This window comes from Pinus tabuliformis, chromosome J (genome assembly GCF_031772625.1).
Source record: "Pinus tabuliformis cultivar Carrire ecotype Pingquan chromosome J, CPIR1, whole genome shotgun sequence".
Lineage (NCBI taxonomy): Eukaryota > Viridiplantae > Streptophyta > Pinopsida > Pinales > Pinaceae > Pinus > Pinus tabuliformis.
Genome location: NC_142295.1, coordinates 1,256,161,601 through 1,256,182,808, shown reverse-complemented (window position 1 = coordinate 1,256,182,808; position 21,208 = coordinate 1,256,161,601). Strand labels below are relative to the sequence as shown.

The 21,208-nt window shown below is 35.4% G+C and overlaps 1 protein-coding gene across 1 annotated transcript; it reads right to left on the bottom strand.

The window, feature by feature from the left end:
• Window positions 1-11,071: 11,071 nt before the first annotated feature.
• On the bottom strand, window positions 11,072-16,232 carry LOC149231779 (very-long-chain aldehyde decarbonylase GL1-5-like). The gene is made up of 12 exons (XM_089381745.1): window positions 16,173-16,232; window positions 15,864-16,084; window positions 15,542-15,774; window positions 15,222-15,441; window positions 14,997-15,070; window positions 13,761-13,820; window positions 13,372-13,625; window positions 12,739-12,846; window positions 12,426-12,638; window positions 12,218-12,328; window positions 11,581-11,754; window positions 11,072-11,473 (listed from the first exon to the last, which is right to left on the bottom strand). Exons 1-12 carry the CDS (start codon window positions 16,230-16,232, stop codon window positions 11,297-11,299), a joined length of 1,905 nt encoding a protein of 634 aa, XP_089237871.1. The 3' UTR covers window positions 11,072-11,296.
• Between the last annotated feature and the right edge of the window lie 4,976 nt (window positions 16,233-21,208).

Here is a 21,208-nt window from a genome sequence, read left to right as displayed (position 1 = left end):
AAGTCCGAAAAAGTATAAAACAATACAGAAGGGATGAATTTTCGATAGTTTTAACGAGCCGAACAAAACAAGTGCTCGATCTTTTTGTGTAATAATCCCTCAGGTCCAAAAAGATTAAAATCTAGAGGAGGGATAGCACTTCCTGTCCCTTTAATGAGCTGGAGAGGCAAATGGCTCGGCGATCTTTTCATATTTTACGAGTCAGTTGAAAAGAGCTTAAAGGAGACTTGTCTTTTGAGGAACGAGTGATAAAATGGGTAGCAGCTGATTCTAGGTAAGGTTTGGAATTTTCCAATCACGGCAGTGTCACAAGGATGGCTAGTGAAATCACTCTTCGCAGCTGTTCCTCAAAATGGGTAAACAATCAAATGGAGGTGAATGATCGGCCAATGAAAAAGTGGAGGTGACGGTGCAAACACGACCAAGTCTTTAATGGCTGAAGTACTACATTCACAGTGGTTATTTACCGGGGAATAGTTCATTTTTTAATGAGCTTAAACGCGAGTGGAAACATTTGCTCGGTCCGGGTTTATTTTTTAACGAGCTTGAACCTCGCGGTAACACTGCTCGATCAATCCAGTCGTATGATAAGAATGTCTCATATAAAAACGGCAACTTTCAGAGTTTTGCCCCACATCCTTTCTTTATGCAAGTTAGGAGACGACCAATCCTACAAGTTTAAAGGGTTAGAGGTCCTAAAAATTTAAAAAATAAATAGTCGCTCTTTGCTTGCACTCCAAAAGGTTTGCATGCCCCCAGGTATAAAACAGAGTTTCAAGGTTACCCCTTCTTTAGTCCGTTAAAACATTTGTTTTACCGAGAGAGGCCTACCTCTTACAGGTTACCCAAAGATTGTTCTATTCGCGGCGCAAACAAAACACTTCTTCGGCGATGTCTACCGAGATAAACAAAGGTGAGTGGCGGCGCTCGCCAACTCTCATAACTTTGACAAGAGAATCCTGTACTAGAATAACCCCCTCTTCCACTCATGGACGGGGGTACAGACTAGGCATATTCTCCCGCGGAAACCTACCCTATACCCGAAGTTTTCCTGCCGAAGCAGACCAGGATGCATGCCCCCTGGGTTTCAGTCATATCCCTCCGAATTACTCGCGCTCATCGGGAGGACGGACTGGAGATTGAGACATTTCTTGCTTGAAAAGACCATTTAGGGATGGTATATGACTATTTGCTCTGTATGATCCGGGAAATGAAAGCTGGTCCACGAGCTTGACCACTCTTCCTTCGTGCGGAAAACACATTACTCTAAAGAGTGAGGAGATAATGGCTCCCATGCAATAAATATAGTCTCGTCCAAGGAGTAGATTGTAATCTAGGGTTCCTTAAACTACCATTACGTTCAGGTGAACGGTTTTCCCTCTCAATGTTATGGGCACATTGGGAAGGATCCCTAAAGGTTGACTAGTTCCTTTATCAAAACCTATCAGATTTCTCATCTCGGGCAGAAGCGATGGCGAACCAAGCGCTTTCCAAGCAGTTGAGGAAAGGATACTCACAGAAGCCCCCTCATCTATGATGGTACCAGCCATAACCATTCTATATATTTGGACGATAATTCGGAATGGTATGCTTGCTGGTAAATGGGGTCTGCCTAGTTGATTCCAGTCGAAGGAGACAACTAGGTTGCTTGGAGGTGGGACCGAATAGACGGCCGGGTACGAATCTGACGAACTTCCTTCCTGCGGTAAAGGAACGGGTATATTGCCTCCATGTTCGTTGGAGTCTGTGCTTATGAAAAGAATTTGGACGGTGTCATCCTTGTTCTCTTCAGTGATTGTATCATCTGAAGATGAAACCTCTAGAGGCAAGACCGGGTCAACTGCCGCCTTGACCTTTTGACTTTCGTCTGGTATGGATCCAGATGGTTTATCTTCAATGATAGGTGCTTCAGCCGACCACCTGAGCGGGCCAGCTGAATTTTCAACTAATGACGGACTCGGCAAGAGTTTTTTATATCCAGGTGGAAGTCGTAACGGTGAAACCGGATGATCATCCAAAACTCTTTTAGCTTCGTCTAAGAAGGGACAACGGTGGACGGCATGATCGCCTTCACACAGTTTACAAGGAAATCTATATTTTCCTTTTTGTCCTGGGGCTTCACTTTCACTAGTTGACGGTGTGCTTTCAACATGGTCATCAGAGGTTGACGACACCGGGTTGTGCAATCTAGGAGACCAGTCCCTTAATATCCGAGGGATGCAAGGACAATCTCTGTGAAAGTGGTCTCCTTTGCAAATGACACATGGCGATTTAGGCCTGGTCGGTGCAGTGTGTGGATTTTCGTTAGATGACACTCGTTTTCCCCCATTCGCCTTTGGCTCCTTCTTCTTCTTCTCTTTCTTCTTCTTTTCCTTCTTCTCCTTAGTAACTTGACTTTTGGCTCTACCAGCCCCATCAAGTGAAGAGGAAGGAAGAGAAGAAGAATTAGAGGAAGTAGAAGGTTGGTGGGCAACTCTGGACTCGTCTAATTGCTGATTCGATTGTTTAGGAATAGTGGTGTTCTGAACGACAGAGGTTGAGAAGAGCCATACAGGCAAACCAATTGTCAGTCCTGGAAGCGACAATGTGGCCATATGGGGTGCACCAACATCTCCCCAAGAGGAGAAGGGACTAGGATTTCCTCCAAGGGGAATTCCTTGGTTGGTGGACTCCATTTTCTCAACCCAAGATCAACGTAGGAAAGGGGTAATGAATATTCCGTTTAAAATAATTTTTTAGACGCTTTAACACAACTTGTTTTTTCAGTTTTTAAGAGTCGAGAAAAAACAAAAGATGACTCTAGTCTCCTTCGATTTTTAATGAGCCTGAAGTGACAAGTGCTCAGATGGACCTTTTCCGTTAAGGAGTCTAAAAAGGAACAAAAGGGACTGCTCTGGAGATCTAGGTAGAGGGAGTACCAAACCAATCGCAAAACTGCAGAATACTTTTTACGGTACGGCAGTCAATCTTCCCGAATGCTGTGTTCAGTGCATTGCGATCGATAGGGCGGCATACACGACTTCCTATGGATAAAGGATTTAAGCCTATAGGGGTCTCCCAAAATATACTCGACGGTACGTGGGAGCACAAATCCGTACTGGCACTTATCGTCTCAAAGTGGAGGAATCACCCAACCATCAGTGAGGACAACAGTTACCAGGCTTTACGACGCCGGAATACGTCTCTAGCCTAGACCTCTAAATGTTGTGCGTTAAGTTCCAAAGCGTTGTTAGATTCATTGAATTTATTTTAAGTTGATCTTTCTTATGAAGTTTTCCTTTTGGGTTCACCACGAGATGTAGATGTAATTCCTAAAATGCAATCTAAATATGATAAACAAACTTTTATCTCTTTTCTGCAATGAAAATCCTAGCTACTAGGGAAAAGAAAGACACAATCTTTTCACAAAGAGCAAAGAGCACACTGTAAATGCACTTTCCTAAATCAAGCCAAACAGACTGTCAATATGCAAATGCACATGCATGTATTTGTTTTCGACTTTCTTAGTATTGATGCTAAAAAGAAAGTTGATGTACAAATCTGAATTTGCTTTCAAGCGACAAACACAAACAAGCTTCTTTTCGAAATCAAAAGATAAAGACGATTACGACGCTTTACGATTTTGAAATGAACACTCGTTTTTGACACTAGAAAAACACAAATCCAGACCAAAGGCAAAAGTAAAAGTATAATCGACCATCAACAACAATCAAACTTTCTCCTATGATCGAAATCGACACTTGCGACAGATATAAATCAAAGGACGACAGTACGACTATTTTAATTTTGCAATGGAAAACTGTAAACGACTTAACAAACACACAAAAACATCTACAGTTCTTTTGTACAAAGGAGGCGGAATTACAACAAGGAAAAGGGGTTTTTAAACAGGCATATACTAATCACAGGCTGCAAAAATCAGAGACAAAACTGGAAAAAATGAAGCACAAGAACCTCAGCTGCACAGGGCTAGTCTGATCAGCGCACCTATAACACAGAGAAACTGGATTGCAGCGCAGGTTTCCCTTTCAGGAAGTGCGCTGAAATGCAGGAACTCTTAACAATACCTGCGCTGGGCCAGAAACGAGAATCTGTCCGGGTTCTGGGTCATGGTTTGCAGTTTAGTCTTTGGTTTTTGGCCGAGTAAAAGCAATCAGTAATGCACAATCAGGGGGTAGATCTAAGGAGGGTCTAAGAGCTATCACAAAGGGCAATCAGATCATTTGTGAATCAGCTGTTCAAATCATAAACAGATCCAGTGAATGGATTGAAGCAACAGATGTCTACTTTGCATTTGTTATGGCAAATGCAGTTCGAATGCTACTTATAAGTTTATGAAACAAACAACAAAAGATACACAAACAAACTAATTAGACAATCGTCCCCAGCGGAGTCGCCATTTTGTTACCGGGAAAAGTGTCTATTTAGAACTGCTCTATCCCACTAAGGTGTGACAGCTGCCTTAGAAACAAACAGAGAAAACTACTTTTGTATTTCCTTTATGAATTAAAGATAGAGGGGGATAGAAAGAACCGATCTGTGTCTTGCGCTAATCCTTTGATCCAATCCCTCTCTTCTTTGACAGCTTCCAGCTACCTGCTCCCTTACTTGCCCAGCTTCACCAAGTTCCTGTAAGATCACAGAAGAAGAAAACTATACAAAGACATGGATCTATATTCATAAACAGCTTAGGATCAGATTTAAGCTAACCATACAAATGTAACAAGCATCAATGATACACAAGCATGTAGGAAAAACTCAAATAGTTTTTATCGATATACAAGAAGATCCAGGAGGAGTTACAACCGATGATTTCTGACCCAGCATCAACCTCCCAGCAAAGAAGCCCCTCTTCACCTCCAACAAAGCATAAATCACCCAATAATCTGATATCTATCTCAAAACCAACAGCAATTCCTTGCAATGTACAAAATTCCAGCCTCTGGATCTCTTGGTTGAGGGATCCATATATAGATGTATGCAAGGAGGATGAGTCAGCTTGTGATTTTATTGGTGTCTTCTCTCTGTCAGTTCTTGCTCCCACTTGGAGACTGAAAGCCTCTTACTCATCCTTGGTCGAATTCAGTGAGGCAAGTGTCATAGGAAAAGATTCTGGAAGCTTCCATTGTCTTTCCACCTTGCGGAATGGCACTGCCATTTGTCATTTCCCGCTCAACGCACCCTCATAGTGCATTTAGGTGCGTTGCAACGCACCCAGCTAGTGTATTTAGGTGCTATGCAACGCAGCTAGCCAGTGGAGCAGCTGAAATGATCCTGTTTTGACTTATTCTGAGTAGTTTCTGGTGGAGAACTTCTGGGAGAAGCTGTAATTTGTTGACCTTGTTCCTTTAGGGGTTAGAACAACACTTTTAGGGACTTAGGAGCCCTTGGTCTATGGACATTTCATGCTTGGAGCTGCAAGGCACAAAAATGTCTATAACACAATGGAACAATGACTCCAAAGTCACATCAAACCCAGGGCATGTTTTATCATTTTTTTCAATGATTCACAATATAAAGATGCAAGCTAGTGATTAATTCCATGTGACTTCTACTTTAAACGCGTAAATACATATGCAAACATACATTATTGGCTTTAAACATGTAAATAAATATGAAAACATACACTATTGGCCGCCCAAATGGTCAGTGTCAGTCATACTCTGAAATCATTGTAAAAGAAGAATCATAACCAATAGATGACCAGAAAACTAAAAAAAAAACTCAAAAAAATGTTTTTATAAAATTAACTTTAGACATTTTTTTTATTTTTTTTGTCAAATAGTTACTAATTAGGTAGTCAATGATTTTCCCAATACATTATACCTGTCGTGCCCACAGATAATAATAAATAACTTTATATGTAATATGAACATTATACTTAAAGCAATATAATATTAAATATAATCAAAATATTAAAAAGAAATTTTAAATATATAATATAAAGGTTTTACAACAAACCATAGAAAATAAAAAATAAAATATATTATAATATATATTTTGAAATTTGAAATTATGTTTCATATTTACATTCATTATATTTTATATTCAATATTTTATTATGCCACGTATTGATTACAATGCTATCTCTTCATAGTTTTGATTTAACAGGGTTTATACAAAAACATTTTATATATTTTCTATATCTTATTAAAATGAGAAAAACTCCACTATGTTTAAACCATTTTAATATTTATATTATTTAATATTCAATAATAATATTTCTGTATTCAAGCGAAGTTTTTCTGTAGAAATCAGATTTCTATCAAAAAAAACTTCACTTAATTAAATAATATTTCCTTTCATTACTTAATATATAGTGTTCAACGGCCGCCTTTGTCATTTATGTGACTTTGTGACTTGGATCTGAATATGCTATCCTATTACTGGAGAGTTTCACAAAGATTTCTTTGAAAACATTATTAATTTTAGAGTGAGGTTTACATCATGAATTTAAGTTCTAAGTACTATTTTTTAACCTAAATCAATGCGACTCGGTAAATTCTTTTAGTTCACTGTGAAATGTTGAGTAGGTCCGACACTGTTTGTAGGTATCGTACACTTTTGGGTAGGGTTTTCTGAAATTTGGTTCGTTGGAGCCTCCGTCCTTGCTCTCTAATATTGAATAAATGCTTCTGTCCAGTACTGAAAAAACCCGACATATCCGTACATAGAACTTTTTATTAAAGTTATTCAACATAACTAAACCTTCCCAACCAACTAAAGTTATTCAACATAACTAAACCTTCCCAACCAACCAGGCTATACATCATTCACGAATAAATGTTTCTAGTAGTTGCATTCACATCATTCACGAATAAATGTTTCTGTCAGTTGCATTCAAATTTGTTTGTCCATCTATAACTAATGGATGCTCCCGCGAAGTTATGAAACAGTCATTAATTCTTCCTTCTGAATGCTTATTCAATATCAAACCCTCATAATTACCCAAATACGTTTCCAGTAAAGTAAAAAACTGTGAGGCTATGCAAGGGCGACAAATTTTGAAGCATCGATCATCGTGATGCCTGTACCTGGAAATAAAATCTACAACTCCATGTTTGGATGTGCGCCATCCTATTTAGTATAATACATTTTAATGGCCGAAATTTGACTAAAAACGACAATACGTTATGTTATATATTTCCATAACCATATAAACATCAAATTTCTTTACTTTTCTTCTTACAAGTGTATAACTCAAAGAACTCAAGAAAATTCATAAATAAAGAAACTTCAAATTTCTTTATTTTTCTTCTTACGAGTATATAAAGGAAAACACTTCAGAGAGTTCATCAATGAAGAAATTTTGATCCGACGCCAAAAAAAATTAAAATTATATGAAAAGAAACACAAATTACTTATAATAAAAATAATATATGAAAGTTGCATGTCCTTCAAACATATTACCATGAATAAAAGGAAACTTTAGGCCCCACTCCTATATAAAATATCAAACTAAAAGCAGACTGATACTTGTTATTAAAAGCACGTTCGACTAAACTACTTTTATTGTCAGTACTTACTAGCAACAATTATTTTCTGTAAAAAACAGTCTGAGGAATTTATTCGGACTCTGCATCTACGGAAACATCATTAATTGGCTTTGATCGAATTGAAAGGATGAAAGCCATGTTTGATTGCAGCTTCCCATACTCGAGCAACGCTGTCCCTGTCAATGATATCATCACATTCATGATGATTCCAATCTTCTAGTGCATGCACAATTCCTCCAACACGCCATGCGCTGAGCACTCTTCTAGGCAACCCGTTCTTTCATTTCGTTTTCCATCCCAACAAAATCACGGAATCACTGTCAGCGTCTTCCATAAAATAGTGCTAGTGGACACACATAATTACTTTTACAAAATATGAGGCTTACCTCACAGGCGTGCAGATTCTCAAGATTCTTGGGCACACATAGCACGCGAGAAAAGTAGTTTTCGCTTGCTATGTGTCACCCACTTAGGCTAATCGTGTGAAATTTACGAATACCGCTTACTACCATTAGGGCGTGCGAAATACCATTTCTCACTTATCAAATACTACTACGTGCTTAATTCAAAATCTTAATAAAGACGCTTAAGGAAAGTTTAATGCTTAAGCTCAATATTAACCATTAATATTAATCGACTGTGATATTCAATAAAATGTATGAACAGAGAAACTACCTGATTAGGGTCCAGGATGCCGATACACAATCATAAGAGAATTTCTGCACCAGAACAATGCGTCACAGTACACTTCAATCAATTATTCAACAAAATGGAAATTAAAGAGTCTTGGCCCTCTCGGCTTGATTACAACAGTTTTTCTAACCTCTATTTCAATCTCAAACCCTATCTCTCACTCAAATTCTTGCCTACTTGCTCTGTTCTCGATCATCTAATCTCCCTATCATTACAGTCATTCCTATTTTATGAATCAAATCCTATCCTAACTGCGTTGACAACTCAACCTCTATTTTTATCAATCTCAACCATTAAATCCCTATTCTCAAGCTCTGATACACACCTATACTAAGAACTTATCTCCTATTCTAAAAATAATACGATATTCTAATTATTACAATAATTGTAGTAAAGATAATTTTCGAGAGATCCAACCCTCTCTACTAAGAATTGATTTTGACCACTCAATTCAATGAAATTCATCTCATGTTAGCCACAACATGTGAACATACAATTACATTGTTGGCTAAGTCGGGATGCTCTTGCATAAAAAATTAATAAATGACTAATTTTAAAATTTAAATGATATATAAAATATTTTTGATTTTTAATAAATAAAACTGGATAAGTTAATTAATATATACAAAATAATGAAAAAATGTATTTTCAAATTGAAAATAAAATATAATTAAATAATTTATTAATATTTTAATTTAATTGATATTCACTGTCATGGTGAGATCACAAATCAATTTTTTTTTTCCGAGAGATTTGTTTATACGGGATAGAATGATACATCGAGGAAAATGATAAAAAGACAGGTGGCAAGAATCACAATACACAATGACATGAAGTATCATTGATGTGAATTTATCGGCTTTTCGTGGATCTAAAAGGTTTATACTAGCAACTTGTATTCCATAATAAAATACAGACTATTAAAGTTGTTGTATGTTGGCATGAATCACAATACACAATGACATAAAGTATTGTTGATGTGAATTTATTAGCTTTTCGATGATCTAAAAGGTTTATACTACAACTTGTATTCCTTAATAAAATACAGACTACTAAATTTGTTGTAGGCTGGCTATGCTCGACACTAGAAGAACACATGGGGACTATGCTACATGCAATGGAACAATGACTCCAAAGTGGCATCAAACCCACAGCATGTCTTATCATTTTTTTAAATGATTAGAAATATAAGGATGCAAGCTAGTGATGTTGTTGTAGGCTGGCTATGCGGACAATAGGAGAACACATGGGGACTATGCCACATGCAATGGAACAATGACTCCAAAGTCACATCAAACCCAGGGCATGTTTTATCATTTTTTCAATTATTCGCAATATCAAGATGCAAGCTAGTGATTAATTCCATGTGACTTCTACTTTAAACATGTAAATACATATGCAAACATACATTATTGGCTTTAAACGTGTAAATACATATGCAAACATACACTATTGGCCGCCCAAATGGTCAGTTTCCGTCATACTCTGAAATCATTGTAAAAGAAGAATCATAACCCATAGATGACCAAAAAACTAAAAAAAAAAAATTCAAAAAAATGTTTTTATAAAATTAACTTTAGACATTTTTTTTTTTCAAATAGTTACTAATTAGATAGTCAATGATTTTCCCAATACATTATACATGTCGTGCCCACAGATAATAATAAATAACTTTATATGTAATACGAACATTATACTTAAAACAATATTAAATATAATCAAAATATTAAAAAGAAATTTTAAATATATAATATAAAGGTTTTACAACAAACCATAGAAAATAAAAAATAAAATATATTATAAAATATATATTTTGAAATTTGAAATTATGTTTCATATTTACATTCATTATATTTTATATTCAATATTTTATTATGCTGCGCGTATTGATTACAATGCACGAATTGATTACAATGCTATCTCTTCATAGTTTTGATTTAACCGGTTTTATACAAAAACATTTTATATATTTTCTATATTTTATTAAAATGAGAAAAACTCCACTATGTTTAAACCATTTTAATATTTAATAATAATATTTTTGTATTCAAACTTTTATGATCTACTTCGGCGAAGTTTTTCAATAGAAATCAGATTTTTAAAAAAACCTTCACTTAATTAAATAATATTTCCTTTTATTACTTAATATATAGTGTTCAACGGAAAGCCGCCTTTGTCATTTATGTGACTTTGTGACTTGGATCTGAATATGCTATCCTATTACTGGAGAGTTTCACAAAGATTTCTTTGAAAACATTATTAATTTTAGAGTGAGGTTTACATCATGAATTTAAGTTCTAAGTACTATTTTTTAACCTAAATCAATGCGACTCGGTAAATTCTATTACTTCACTGTGAAATGTTGAGCAGGTCCGACACTGTTTGTAGGTATCGTACACTTTTTGGGTAGGGTTTTCTCAAATTTGGTTCGTTGGAGCCTCCATCCTTACTCTCTAATATTGAATAAATGCTTCTGTCCCGTACTGAAAAAACCCGACATATCCGTACATGAACTTTTTATTAAAGTTATTCAACATAACTAAACCTTCCCAACCAACTAAAGTTATTCAACATAACTAAACCTTCCCAACCAACCAGGCTATACATCATTCACGAATAAATGTTTCTATTAGTTGCATTCACATCATTCACCAATAAATGTTTCTGTTAGTTGCATTCAAATTTGTTTGTCCATCTATAATTAATTAATGGATGCTCCCGCGAAGTTATGAAACAGTCATTAATTCTTCCTTCTGAATGCTTATTCAATATCAAACCCTCATAATTACCCAAATACGTTTCCAGTAAAGTAAAAAAACTGTGAGGCTGTGCAAGGACGACAAATTTTAAAGCATCGACCATCGTGATGCCTGTACCTGGAAATAAAATCTACAACTCCATGTTTGGATGTGCGCCATCCTATTTAGTATAATACATTTTAATGGCCGAAATTTGACTAAAATATCAAACTAAAAGCAGACTGATACTTGTAATTAACAGCATGTTCGACTAAACTACTTTTATTGTCAGTACTTACTAGCAACAATTATTTTCTGTAAAAAACAGTCTGAGGAATTTATTCGGACTCTGCATCTACGGAAACATCATTAATTGGCTTTGATCGAATTGAAAGGATGAAAGCCATGTTTGATTGCAGCTTCCCATACTCGAGCAACGCTGTCCCTGTCAATGATATCATCACATTCATGATGATTCCAATCTTCTAGTGCATGCACAATTCCTCCAACACGCCATGCGCTGAGCACTCTTCTAGGCAACCCGTTCTTTCATTTCGTTTTCCATCCCAACAAAATCACGGAATCACTGTCAGCATCTTCCATAAAATAGTGCCAGTGGACACATAATTACTTTTACAAAATATGAGGTTTACCTCACAGGCATGCAGATTCTCAAGATTCTTGGGCACACTCATTGCAGGGACGGTCTCGTAAGTGCAGTCGTCACGAACATTTGGTATTGGAAAGGGAAGAAGCGGAATAAAACGAGTGCCCTCTGGTGCCTTCATCTGATCTTCTCGACTAAGCCATCTGCCTACTATCCATGTCTGTATCATATTCGAATTATTTTAAATAATCACCTTCATATTTTATCAAATAAGAATTTAAAATAATTGCTTGGGAATTGAACCTTACCCAAAAAGCTAAATTTAAAATATTTTTAAATAATGACTTCATAGTGTAACACAGGGAAGTACCTAGGGAAAATCCTAAGCCAAAGCTCTGACCCCATATAAAAGTTTACCACATTAAAGTTTACCATTGTAAGTATACCAATACACCAAAATCCTGAAGTACCAGTGACAATTAATCTACAAAATTGATTTCAAAAAATACAGCGGTTAGTCAAACACAACTATGCATGGGACGTCTGTGTAATTAAATACCCTAAAACCTCATTACAGCGTGCTTCTGAGGATGATATGAATTCATTAAGACAGTTCCCCAAGGAAGAATCTTTGCATCACATCTCTGCAACAGTACAAACCACTAGATAATGCATAGACCCACCTTGCAGGTAATGTGTGACTGGTAGCTTGTGACATGGAAGAGGTTATGTCTAAATCCCCGAGGCACCTCCAACTTTGTTTTTTGGACTTGTTCTTCCGAGTCCGTCAGAAGCTGCTGGTCATTAAAGTAAAATAGTAAGTGAATCAAACCGAAAGGCAAAGTGGAGCCGTGTTTAATCAATGATTTAGTTGGGGACATATATGCAAACCTGAACCCTAACCCCACGCTCACATAGCACTCTTGCTATACCCGATTCCAACTTGCATGCTCCCCCAGAAATAATAAGCACCTCGGACGTTTCCTTCTCTGGAATTGAATTCAAAATAAAAGCCGCTGCCAAAGTACTACCATCAACAATTCGAATTCTGAGATTCTCGTGTTGCTTGACGAACTGTTTTCCACTTTCGTTCAAGTCTTCATTCTGGGCGTAATCAATAGGAAAAATTTAAACAGGATCCGTTTCAACCAAATAGAAAAGAAGATAGAAGACTAATGGTCGAAATGAGATTGATCAATAATACCTTGTTGAGAAGGTACAAATTTATAACTTTTGCTCCCTTCTTGTCCGCGTCCAATATGGATTCCTCAATGAGCTTGTTAATCCTGGGTTTCTCGTAAGGTAGGAAATACTGCATCAGCCAAACCATCTATTATTAGCACCTCATGTATAATACCATGACCCATAACAGCGATAAATAGAAGAAAAAAAAGACGGTAAAGAAATAAGGATTTATGGATAAGAAAATTATGGATATCAACAAAAAGCTGGCATCTTATCTGTGCTTTCTTAAACCAAAGCCAACAATGTTATTATGGCAAGATATTTCATAAACGCTTAGTAATACTGCTCTCCCACAACATATAGTATTTTATTTGAATGGTGTATTGACTGCATGTATCTTTGCAATCAATACACCATTAAAATGATTGCATGTATCTTATCTGTGCTTAAGAATAATATATAGCTTAGTTTAGATTATATTGATTATTAAATCTAGATTGATCAAAACAATAATATGCATTAAAAATCTTAAGCATCAAGGCTCAGAAACATTTAAATTGATATAACACCTGCGTACAGAAAGTTCAGTTTTACCATATAAAATTACTAGATGAATTATTAAACCCACAAATAATAAAGCTGTGTGCATCACCTGAAAAGTGTATCGTGGAATCACCCATGTCTGCATATGCAATCGATCTAGCCGATTCTTTTCGGAGGTGAATGTTCTTCCAAAAGTCGATAAGACCAGCATGACTGCGTTGCTTATAGGCCACAACATCTTAATATACCATTTGGAAGAGTATGGCTTTGCAGCAAATGAGGCAAAACCCAAACGCAAATGAAAAACCGACAGCAGGTTTGTTAAATGCGTCAGGTATACGAAATCAACGCTCTCTTTTCGCCCTGTTTCAAATTAAATTTTTGGTGATTAATCGCCATAAAAGATATATTTCGTCATATTCCATCATTTATGCTGTTTGACATAAATAAATATTGAGCCATTCAACCTTTTTCAAATCAGTTGACAGAGATATATACCCTCACGTGCAGCCTCATAGAGAGTATTTGAAGATTTGTCGACTGTTCCATAAAGCATAGCTGCCAAATTCGTCCGTATCGGACAAAAAAATACGGAAATTCGGGAATTCGATTCGTACATCGAATAATTCGATGAAAATTCGATTCGGTTCGTGTAGCTTCGTTTGGAGTTAGTTTGCGTAGCTTTATGGCTTTTAATTTATTTCTAAGGATTAATTTATTTCTAAGGATTTATTAATTTGGGTGTTTGAAAATTTAAAATAGTACAAAACAGATAGCTGCGGGATTGGAGGCAGGAAATGGAAAGTTTGTAAGATTGAGAAAAGAGTTGTAAATGTCAGTATGGTTTCAAAGAGTTTAAAAAGTTGAAAAAACGAAATAAGGAAAGAAATAATTTGAGCAAAATCTTGAAAATATAGCTGTGGGCAGGTAGGAAATGGAAAGGTTATCCGATTGAGAAAATTTCGAGTTTTAAATTTCAGTGTTGTGTTAAAGATGTTAAAAAACCGAGATCATAAAAGGAAGAAATAATTTGAGAAAATTTTGAACAGTAATTTTTATAAAAAATAATTGATATTTTAAATATTATGAAAAAAATTTAGGAGCAAAATCTTGAAGAGATAGCAGCCCGATTGCACGTAGGAAATGGAAATTTTAAATTTTAGTGTTATCTTAAAGAGTTTAAAACGTTGAGATAATAGAAAAAGAAATAATTTGAGAAAATCTTGAAGAGTAAGTGAAGAGTAAATTTTATAATAATTAATTGTTTTTTAGATATTATAAAAATAAGTTTTCAATATTTCATTTTTAAATATGTATTAATTATAAAAGATTTTAGATGAAATTTGAAATTAAAGAAGGATAGCTTTGAGTTTTAAATATTATTTTTTTAAATAAATATTAATTATAAAAAGATTTTAGATCGGCTTTGAAAATAGGAGGGAATTTTGAATTTTAAAACAGAGATACATTTTGGATTGAAGATAAGTGTGGTTGTAGTTTTGGTAGATAAAGACTAATTTTAAAATTTTTTATATTGATTAAAATTATTTAAATATCAAAATGAATGGGAAGAAAATGACAAGACATTATTGTTACAAGAAAAAGAGTATGTATATTTAAATGATTAAGATATATATTCTCGAATTTTTTCCGAATTGAAATTTTTCCATCCGAATTTTTATCGTATCGTATCGAATTCGAATCCGAATTCGAATTCGAACTTGGTAACTATGCCATAAAGATAGTCATAGATTGGCATGAAAAGGCTGTAATTGGTGCGCACTTGAGAATGATGAAGAGAGTGAAATCTGCAAAAACTAATTTTCTTTCTTTAATATCGAACGACGAAAAGAAATGTGAAATGACAGGTAATTATCAGCAATCTTTGGCGAAATTTCAAAGGCATACTGTACAACCAGCCATCCTTTTCATATATCGTATAGCCCGTGAATTACTTACGAGGGTGTGTACACGAGGTATTTGAGAACCGGAAAAATCTTAAATGGCCACTGGGGGACAAATTCGAAGTTGCAGTGGCCCATGTTATTCATTAAATCAAACCATAAATGATAGCCGAACAGAACACCAATGGAAGCAGTATTGGTGATAACCATGGGTAGTTGAGCCACGGAAAATATTGCTCCATACATGATATGTTCTGCAAAGGGATGCACGACAGCTGAACAGAAACGAAAAGCACATTTTCAGTATGAGACATCAATATAACGCACGGTCAATGCAACGTAATTAATGACAGAGAAAATGGACGTTTTTCTTACATGTAATGGGTTCCGTTACGAAAGAAGAGTGGTGATGCGAATGGTACCGGCTATACAGAAAATGATGATGCAGGGCTCTATGTGCCCAGTAATATATGAACTCAGTAGGCCCGGCCTGAGCCAAGGTTGTCACAATAAGACCTTTCGTATTCCACAGAGGGAGATTCGAAGCTCCTGGAAGGAAGGCATGAACTAGGAAAAGCAACAGGGCATGGAAAAAAATATAATCGTCCCTGAAATACATGGTGTGCAATGTTGTTAGTGATGATGTTAAGTGATTTCTTCTGGCATATAATTACTAAAACCCGAGGGATGAACATACCAGGTACCCTCTCGATCAACCTGCTCAAACTCGATACTTTTGGATTGAATCTGGCGCTTGCTCCTTGCATTCTGATAGCGAGAAATGCTTATCCATAACTGGTTATGAAGGTATCGAACAGCGATAAAGATAAGAAGAATGAGGCTGAAATTATCTGCCTCTTGTCCTCCTAGTAAATTGGTATGAATAGCCTTGATCACCAATGGTGACAGGAGGAGGTACTTCATGCAAAAAAACATCCAATTCCATATTATCAGTCGAAAGCCATAAGTTTTTCAATTAAGCTATGGATGCAGTCGATAAACTTACCTTGAAGTTGCCAAGTTTTTCCCATGGCCATGGCGTAAGAGGTCCTGGCTTGGATGCCATTCGATTGGAAATCTGAATGGAGGGCTAGGATGCACTTTCCTGAAGATGAAAAAGTATAAACAAACGTCTAGCGATCAAGAAGCTTATATATTATTTCTGGAGTTCATTTTTATAGCAATCAATGTATCCCTGGTAAGTTGGTAAGTTCAATAGAGTAGCACTGATGTAGTTATGTATCCTTAGTAGATAGAGTAGGTAGCACGGATAAATATGAAGCATTATAAGTAAGTTAATTATGAAGCTTATATATTGTTTGTGGAGTTCATTTTTTTAGCGATCAATGTGTACTTGGTAGGGTAAATAGAGTAGCACTGATGTAGTTACGTGTCTTTGGTAGTAGGTAGAATGGATACATATGAAGTATTATAAGTAAGTTAATTATTGGATCATTGGATTATATTGGTTTATTGATTTTTCATGTTGTTTATTGAATATTATTTTATTTTTATTTAATGAAAAATTGAAATGTAAAAATGTAGTTAGTTAATTATTTCTTTATTTCATGTGATAAGGGATAAAAATAGTGATGAGGAGAGTGTGTTGCAAATAATCTCAATTATCTTGTTTAATATTCGGAAATGTGTCATTGCTAGGGTATAAACAAATCCAATAGTATAATTTTTATTATTTTTATTTATTTATTTATTTATTTATTTTGGTTGAAACAATTTAATAGTAAATGAATGTTTTGACTAGTGTAATGTTTTCTTTTTCCTCCAAGACATCCTTAATTGGTTATGAGTATCCATCGATCAAAATCAAGAAAATGTTAAATAGTCATTAAATGTATGGTTGACTATCCAATGTATGTTTTTGTATGCATCAATTTCCATTTTTTCTTAAAAATGATTGCCCAAATTTTTTAAGTATAGAATTATTTTACCTTATACATCACAAATTTTTTATAGAGACTATAAAGAACCATTGGAAATTTGAATATTTTTACAAAAATATCACTATACATTTTACAATTTGCATATTGGGGACTAGTAAGATTCACCAAGGTTTAAAGTTCCATCCTTCAAATTTTCCTTGCATATAAGTCATCATGTTTTTTCCTATGTCTAGAGTTTTTTCATCCTACTTAAAAAGTTACTATAAGTAAAAACAAAGTTGTGGTAAAGCTCTTTAGATTTTGTTTAGAGATATAACCTCCCTCTCTTTAGTAAAATTTATTTTGTCATATAAGCCCATATTTAATTTTTCTTTTCTCTTAAGGCTACTCTATTTTCCTCTATTTTTTGTAACTTTTATCTTTTCTTTCAAAGTGGTATCAAAAGAGGTTTATCAGTGCAAGGTTTATCATAGCAAACTTATCAAATCGAGTTTATTAGATCCAAAGAGCGAACGTTTATTAACTTTGGACAAGGAGTCAAGGTTTTATCAGTGAGCAATGGTAGCTTCAAGCACAAGCTATGATTATTGGGAAATCACAGTGAAGGCATTGTTTTTTTATCATGATATATGGGATCTTGTAGAGAATTGGTTCCAAGAACCAGCCATTGCAGCAACATACAATGCACTAACACAAGTAGAGAGATATTTTTTGAGAGATAACATGAAGAACTCCAAATCCCTTTTCTACATATTTCAAGCAGTGCATGAGAGTATTTTCCCAAGGATTATAGGAGCAACAAAGTAAAAGCAAGCATGGGTCATTCTCTGGAGAACGTATCAAGGCATGGAAAAAGTGAAGAAAACAAAGTTGCAAATGTTGAGAAGATATTTTGATACAGTTTATATGAAGGATTCTATGATAGTAGACTCGTTTTTTACACAAATTATTGAACTAGTAACTCAAATCAGATCTCATGGTGAGACTGTTGAAGATAGGAGAGTTGTTGATTTTTTTTAAGAAATTCATGAGTAATGTTTCAATCTATTGTTGTGAACATAGAGGAGACAAAGGATATTTCATAGTTTTAGTGGATGAACTTCATGCATCACTCATTTCGCATGAACATAGGCTGAGAAGGACAAAAAACTCTTCATTAGAACATATTTTGAAGACACAAGTCTTAGTGGGCCAAGGTAGAGGCAGAGGAAGATCAAATTCGAGAGGTAGACGAAGAAATTCATATAAAGGTTGAAGAAGCAACTCCTCAAGCTCAAGTGGAAGAGACAACACTTAAAGTTTAAATCAAAATCCAAGCCAAAATCAAACGCAAGGTCAAAGGTATGAAAAATCTAAAGTTCAATGTCATTATTGCAAGAAGTATGGACATTATTCAAATGGATGTAGAAAGAAACAATATGATCTTAGTAACCAAATGAAAAATTTACAAGGAAAACCAAAACCAAGACACTATGTTATTAACTTGCAATGTAGCACAAGAGAAGCAAAAAGATGTATGGTTTCTAGACTCAGGTTGTAGCAATCACATGAGAGAGAACATATAAATTTTTTTTAATTTGGATGAGAGTGTAAAATTAGAAGTCGCATTAGGGACTAATAACAAAGTGTCAGTCATGGGTAAAGGAAATGTCAATATCCTAACCAAGAAGGGGGAGAAAAAAGTATATTTTAGATGTGTATTTTGTGTCAGTTTAAAACACAATTTGATAAGTATTGGACAACTTATGCAAAGGGGTATAAATTTATTTTTTAAAAATGGGAAATGCACAATTCTAGATAAATTTTCAGGCAAAGAGATCATAGGAAAAGTATAAATGAAAAGTAATATAATGTTTCCCTTAAGGATAAAAATAGCTTTGAAGGCAGAGCTTGCTTAAGCACAACTCTTAATGAACCAACAAGAAGATGAAAGAAAAATTGCAACAATCACACAAACAACCTCTTAAGTAAAGATTAAAGATAAATATCGGTTATGGCATTTAAGGTTTGGACATCTCAACTTTTGAGGCCTAAAAGTATTACATACGAAATGCATGGTAAAGTGTTTTCCACTTATAGGAAAACCAAATAATGTATGTGGGGGATGCATAATGGAAAAACAACATAGGGACTCATTTATAGCAGGAAAGTCAATAAGGGAAAAGGCACCTTTGGAGATTGTCCAATTATATTTGTGTGGATCAATGTCTACACACTCAATTGATGGAAGTTATTATTTATTAAAATTCATAGATGACTACACAAGAGATACATGGGTCATTTTCTGATACATAAAAATGAAGTGTTTCAACACTTTTGTCAATTCAAGGCGCTTGCTGAAAAACAAAGTGGGAACTACATCAAAGATTTGAGAACAAATAGAGGCGGTGAAAACATTTAAAATGACCTCTTACGTTTTTGCAGGGGGCATGGAATTCACAACAAGGTACGCACATTAACAAAATGGTATCACTAAAAGTAAAAATAGAACAATTATGGAAATGGAAAGGAGTATGTTAAAAACAAAGAATTTATCAAATGAATATTGGGCTAAAGTTGTATCATGCACAACTTAACTTATAAATTGATGTCCAACCAAAAGTGTAAGGAACATGATTCTTGAAGAAGCATGGAGTGGAAGAAAACATAGTGTTACTCACATGAGAGTGTATGGATGTGTGGCTTATGTGCATGTCCCAGATGAGTTAAGAAATAAATTAAACAATAAGGGAGATAAATTAATATTTGTTGGTTATAGCGATGAATCCAAGGCATATAATTTGTACAACCCATTAACCAAAAATGTCATAATCAACATAGGTGTACAATTCATAGAAGAGGAAGCATGGGGTGGAAGTTTGAAGAAGACAATTAATGTAGCAATAAGTCTATCACGACAAGATAAATAGGAATTAGTAGCAGCAGGTACTTATTTAATGGTGGCTTCTCCTACATCTATTATGTAACACCCTCCTCCCACATCCACCCAAGTAACCATGCCAACTGGGGTAAACATGAGACAAGATGCTACTATGATCAGATTCAACCTCCTATGTGACCTTAAGGAAGTGGAATCGATGAAAACATCACACACAGTCATCCAACATTAACTTCGGGATCCTTGGAGACATGTCAGCCACTCAGACGGTGTGCCCCTGGGTCCCACTGTTGTTCTGGATCTCTTAAGCCACAGTCGCTCTCATGTTATGGGCATGGGAGTGACCAGAGACCCAAAGTTGTTCTCACGGGCTTTCCTGCCAACGGCCAAAGACCAAAGTTGCCAGTTTGGTGCCAACGACCCTAGAATTTAAGCCACTTTTTCAGGCCCAGAGTTGAGGCCACTGCCTAGAATGGAATGATAGCTTAGAATCAGTAAAAATATAGGGAAACAATAATGCAAAAGAAATAAGTTGAACAAGACCTTAATTAGGCCCCTACTAGCCATGCCACGCATTTCATCAAACATATCATCAACATGTAACCTACAGGTGTAAACAACATAATTAAGTGTAGGGATCTCATACTTATCTGAGAATCGCTATGAACCATTGTTCCCTCGTGTCATTTGTTGCATTATCAACTATTAGGCCATATATACAATATCCATTCATTTACAAGTAAAAACATTCTGAGAGACATACATAGTTGTTGCCACAAAATATACATATAACCAACATAATAGGAACAAAAATACCATTAACATATCAACCATCAAAATCCACATATACATTAGTACATTTACACATAAAAATAAAGGGAATGAATTTCTCATTGATGAATGCAATAAAACAACCAGAAATAGGACTACCACATTCCACACGACCATAGAATGGCTGATCCAAATCTCTCTTCAACCATTCACCCCCATGCCATATTCCAAGCATGAATGTGGGACTCAAACCAAAAGAACCAACCATGGCATACCGAGGATAAACCACCTCACCCTCATCAATAGAAACCAGGCTTTATCGTAATCCAGCTTGGATCATTAGGCCAACACAATGAACACATCATAATAGGCTTTACTATAATATTCACTCGATCATTAGGCCAAACAAGCATGGATGCCATTGGATTTCTCCAGCTACACCGTGAGGAATTTTCATGTCTCCTAGTCTCTCAGGATTTGCCGCAATCCAAA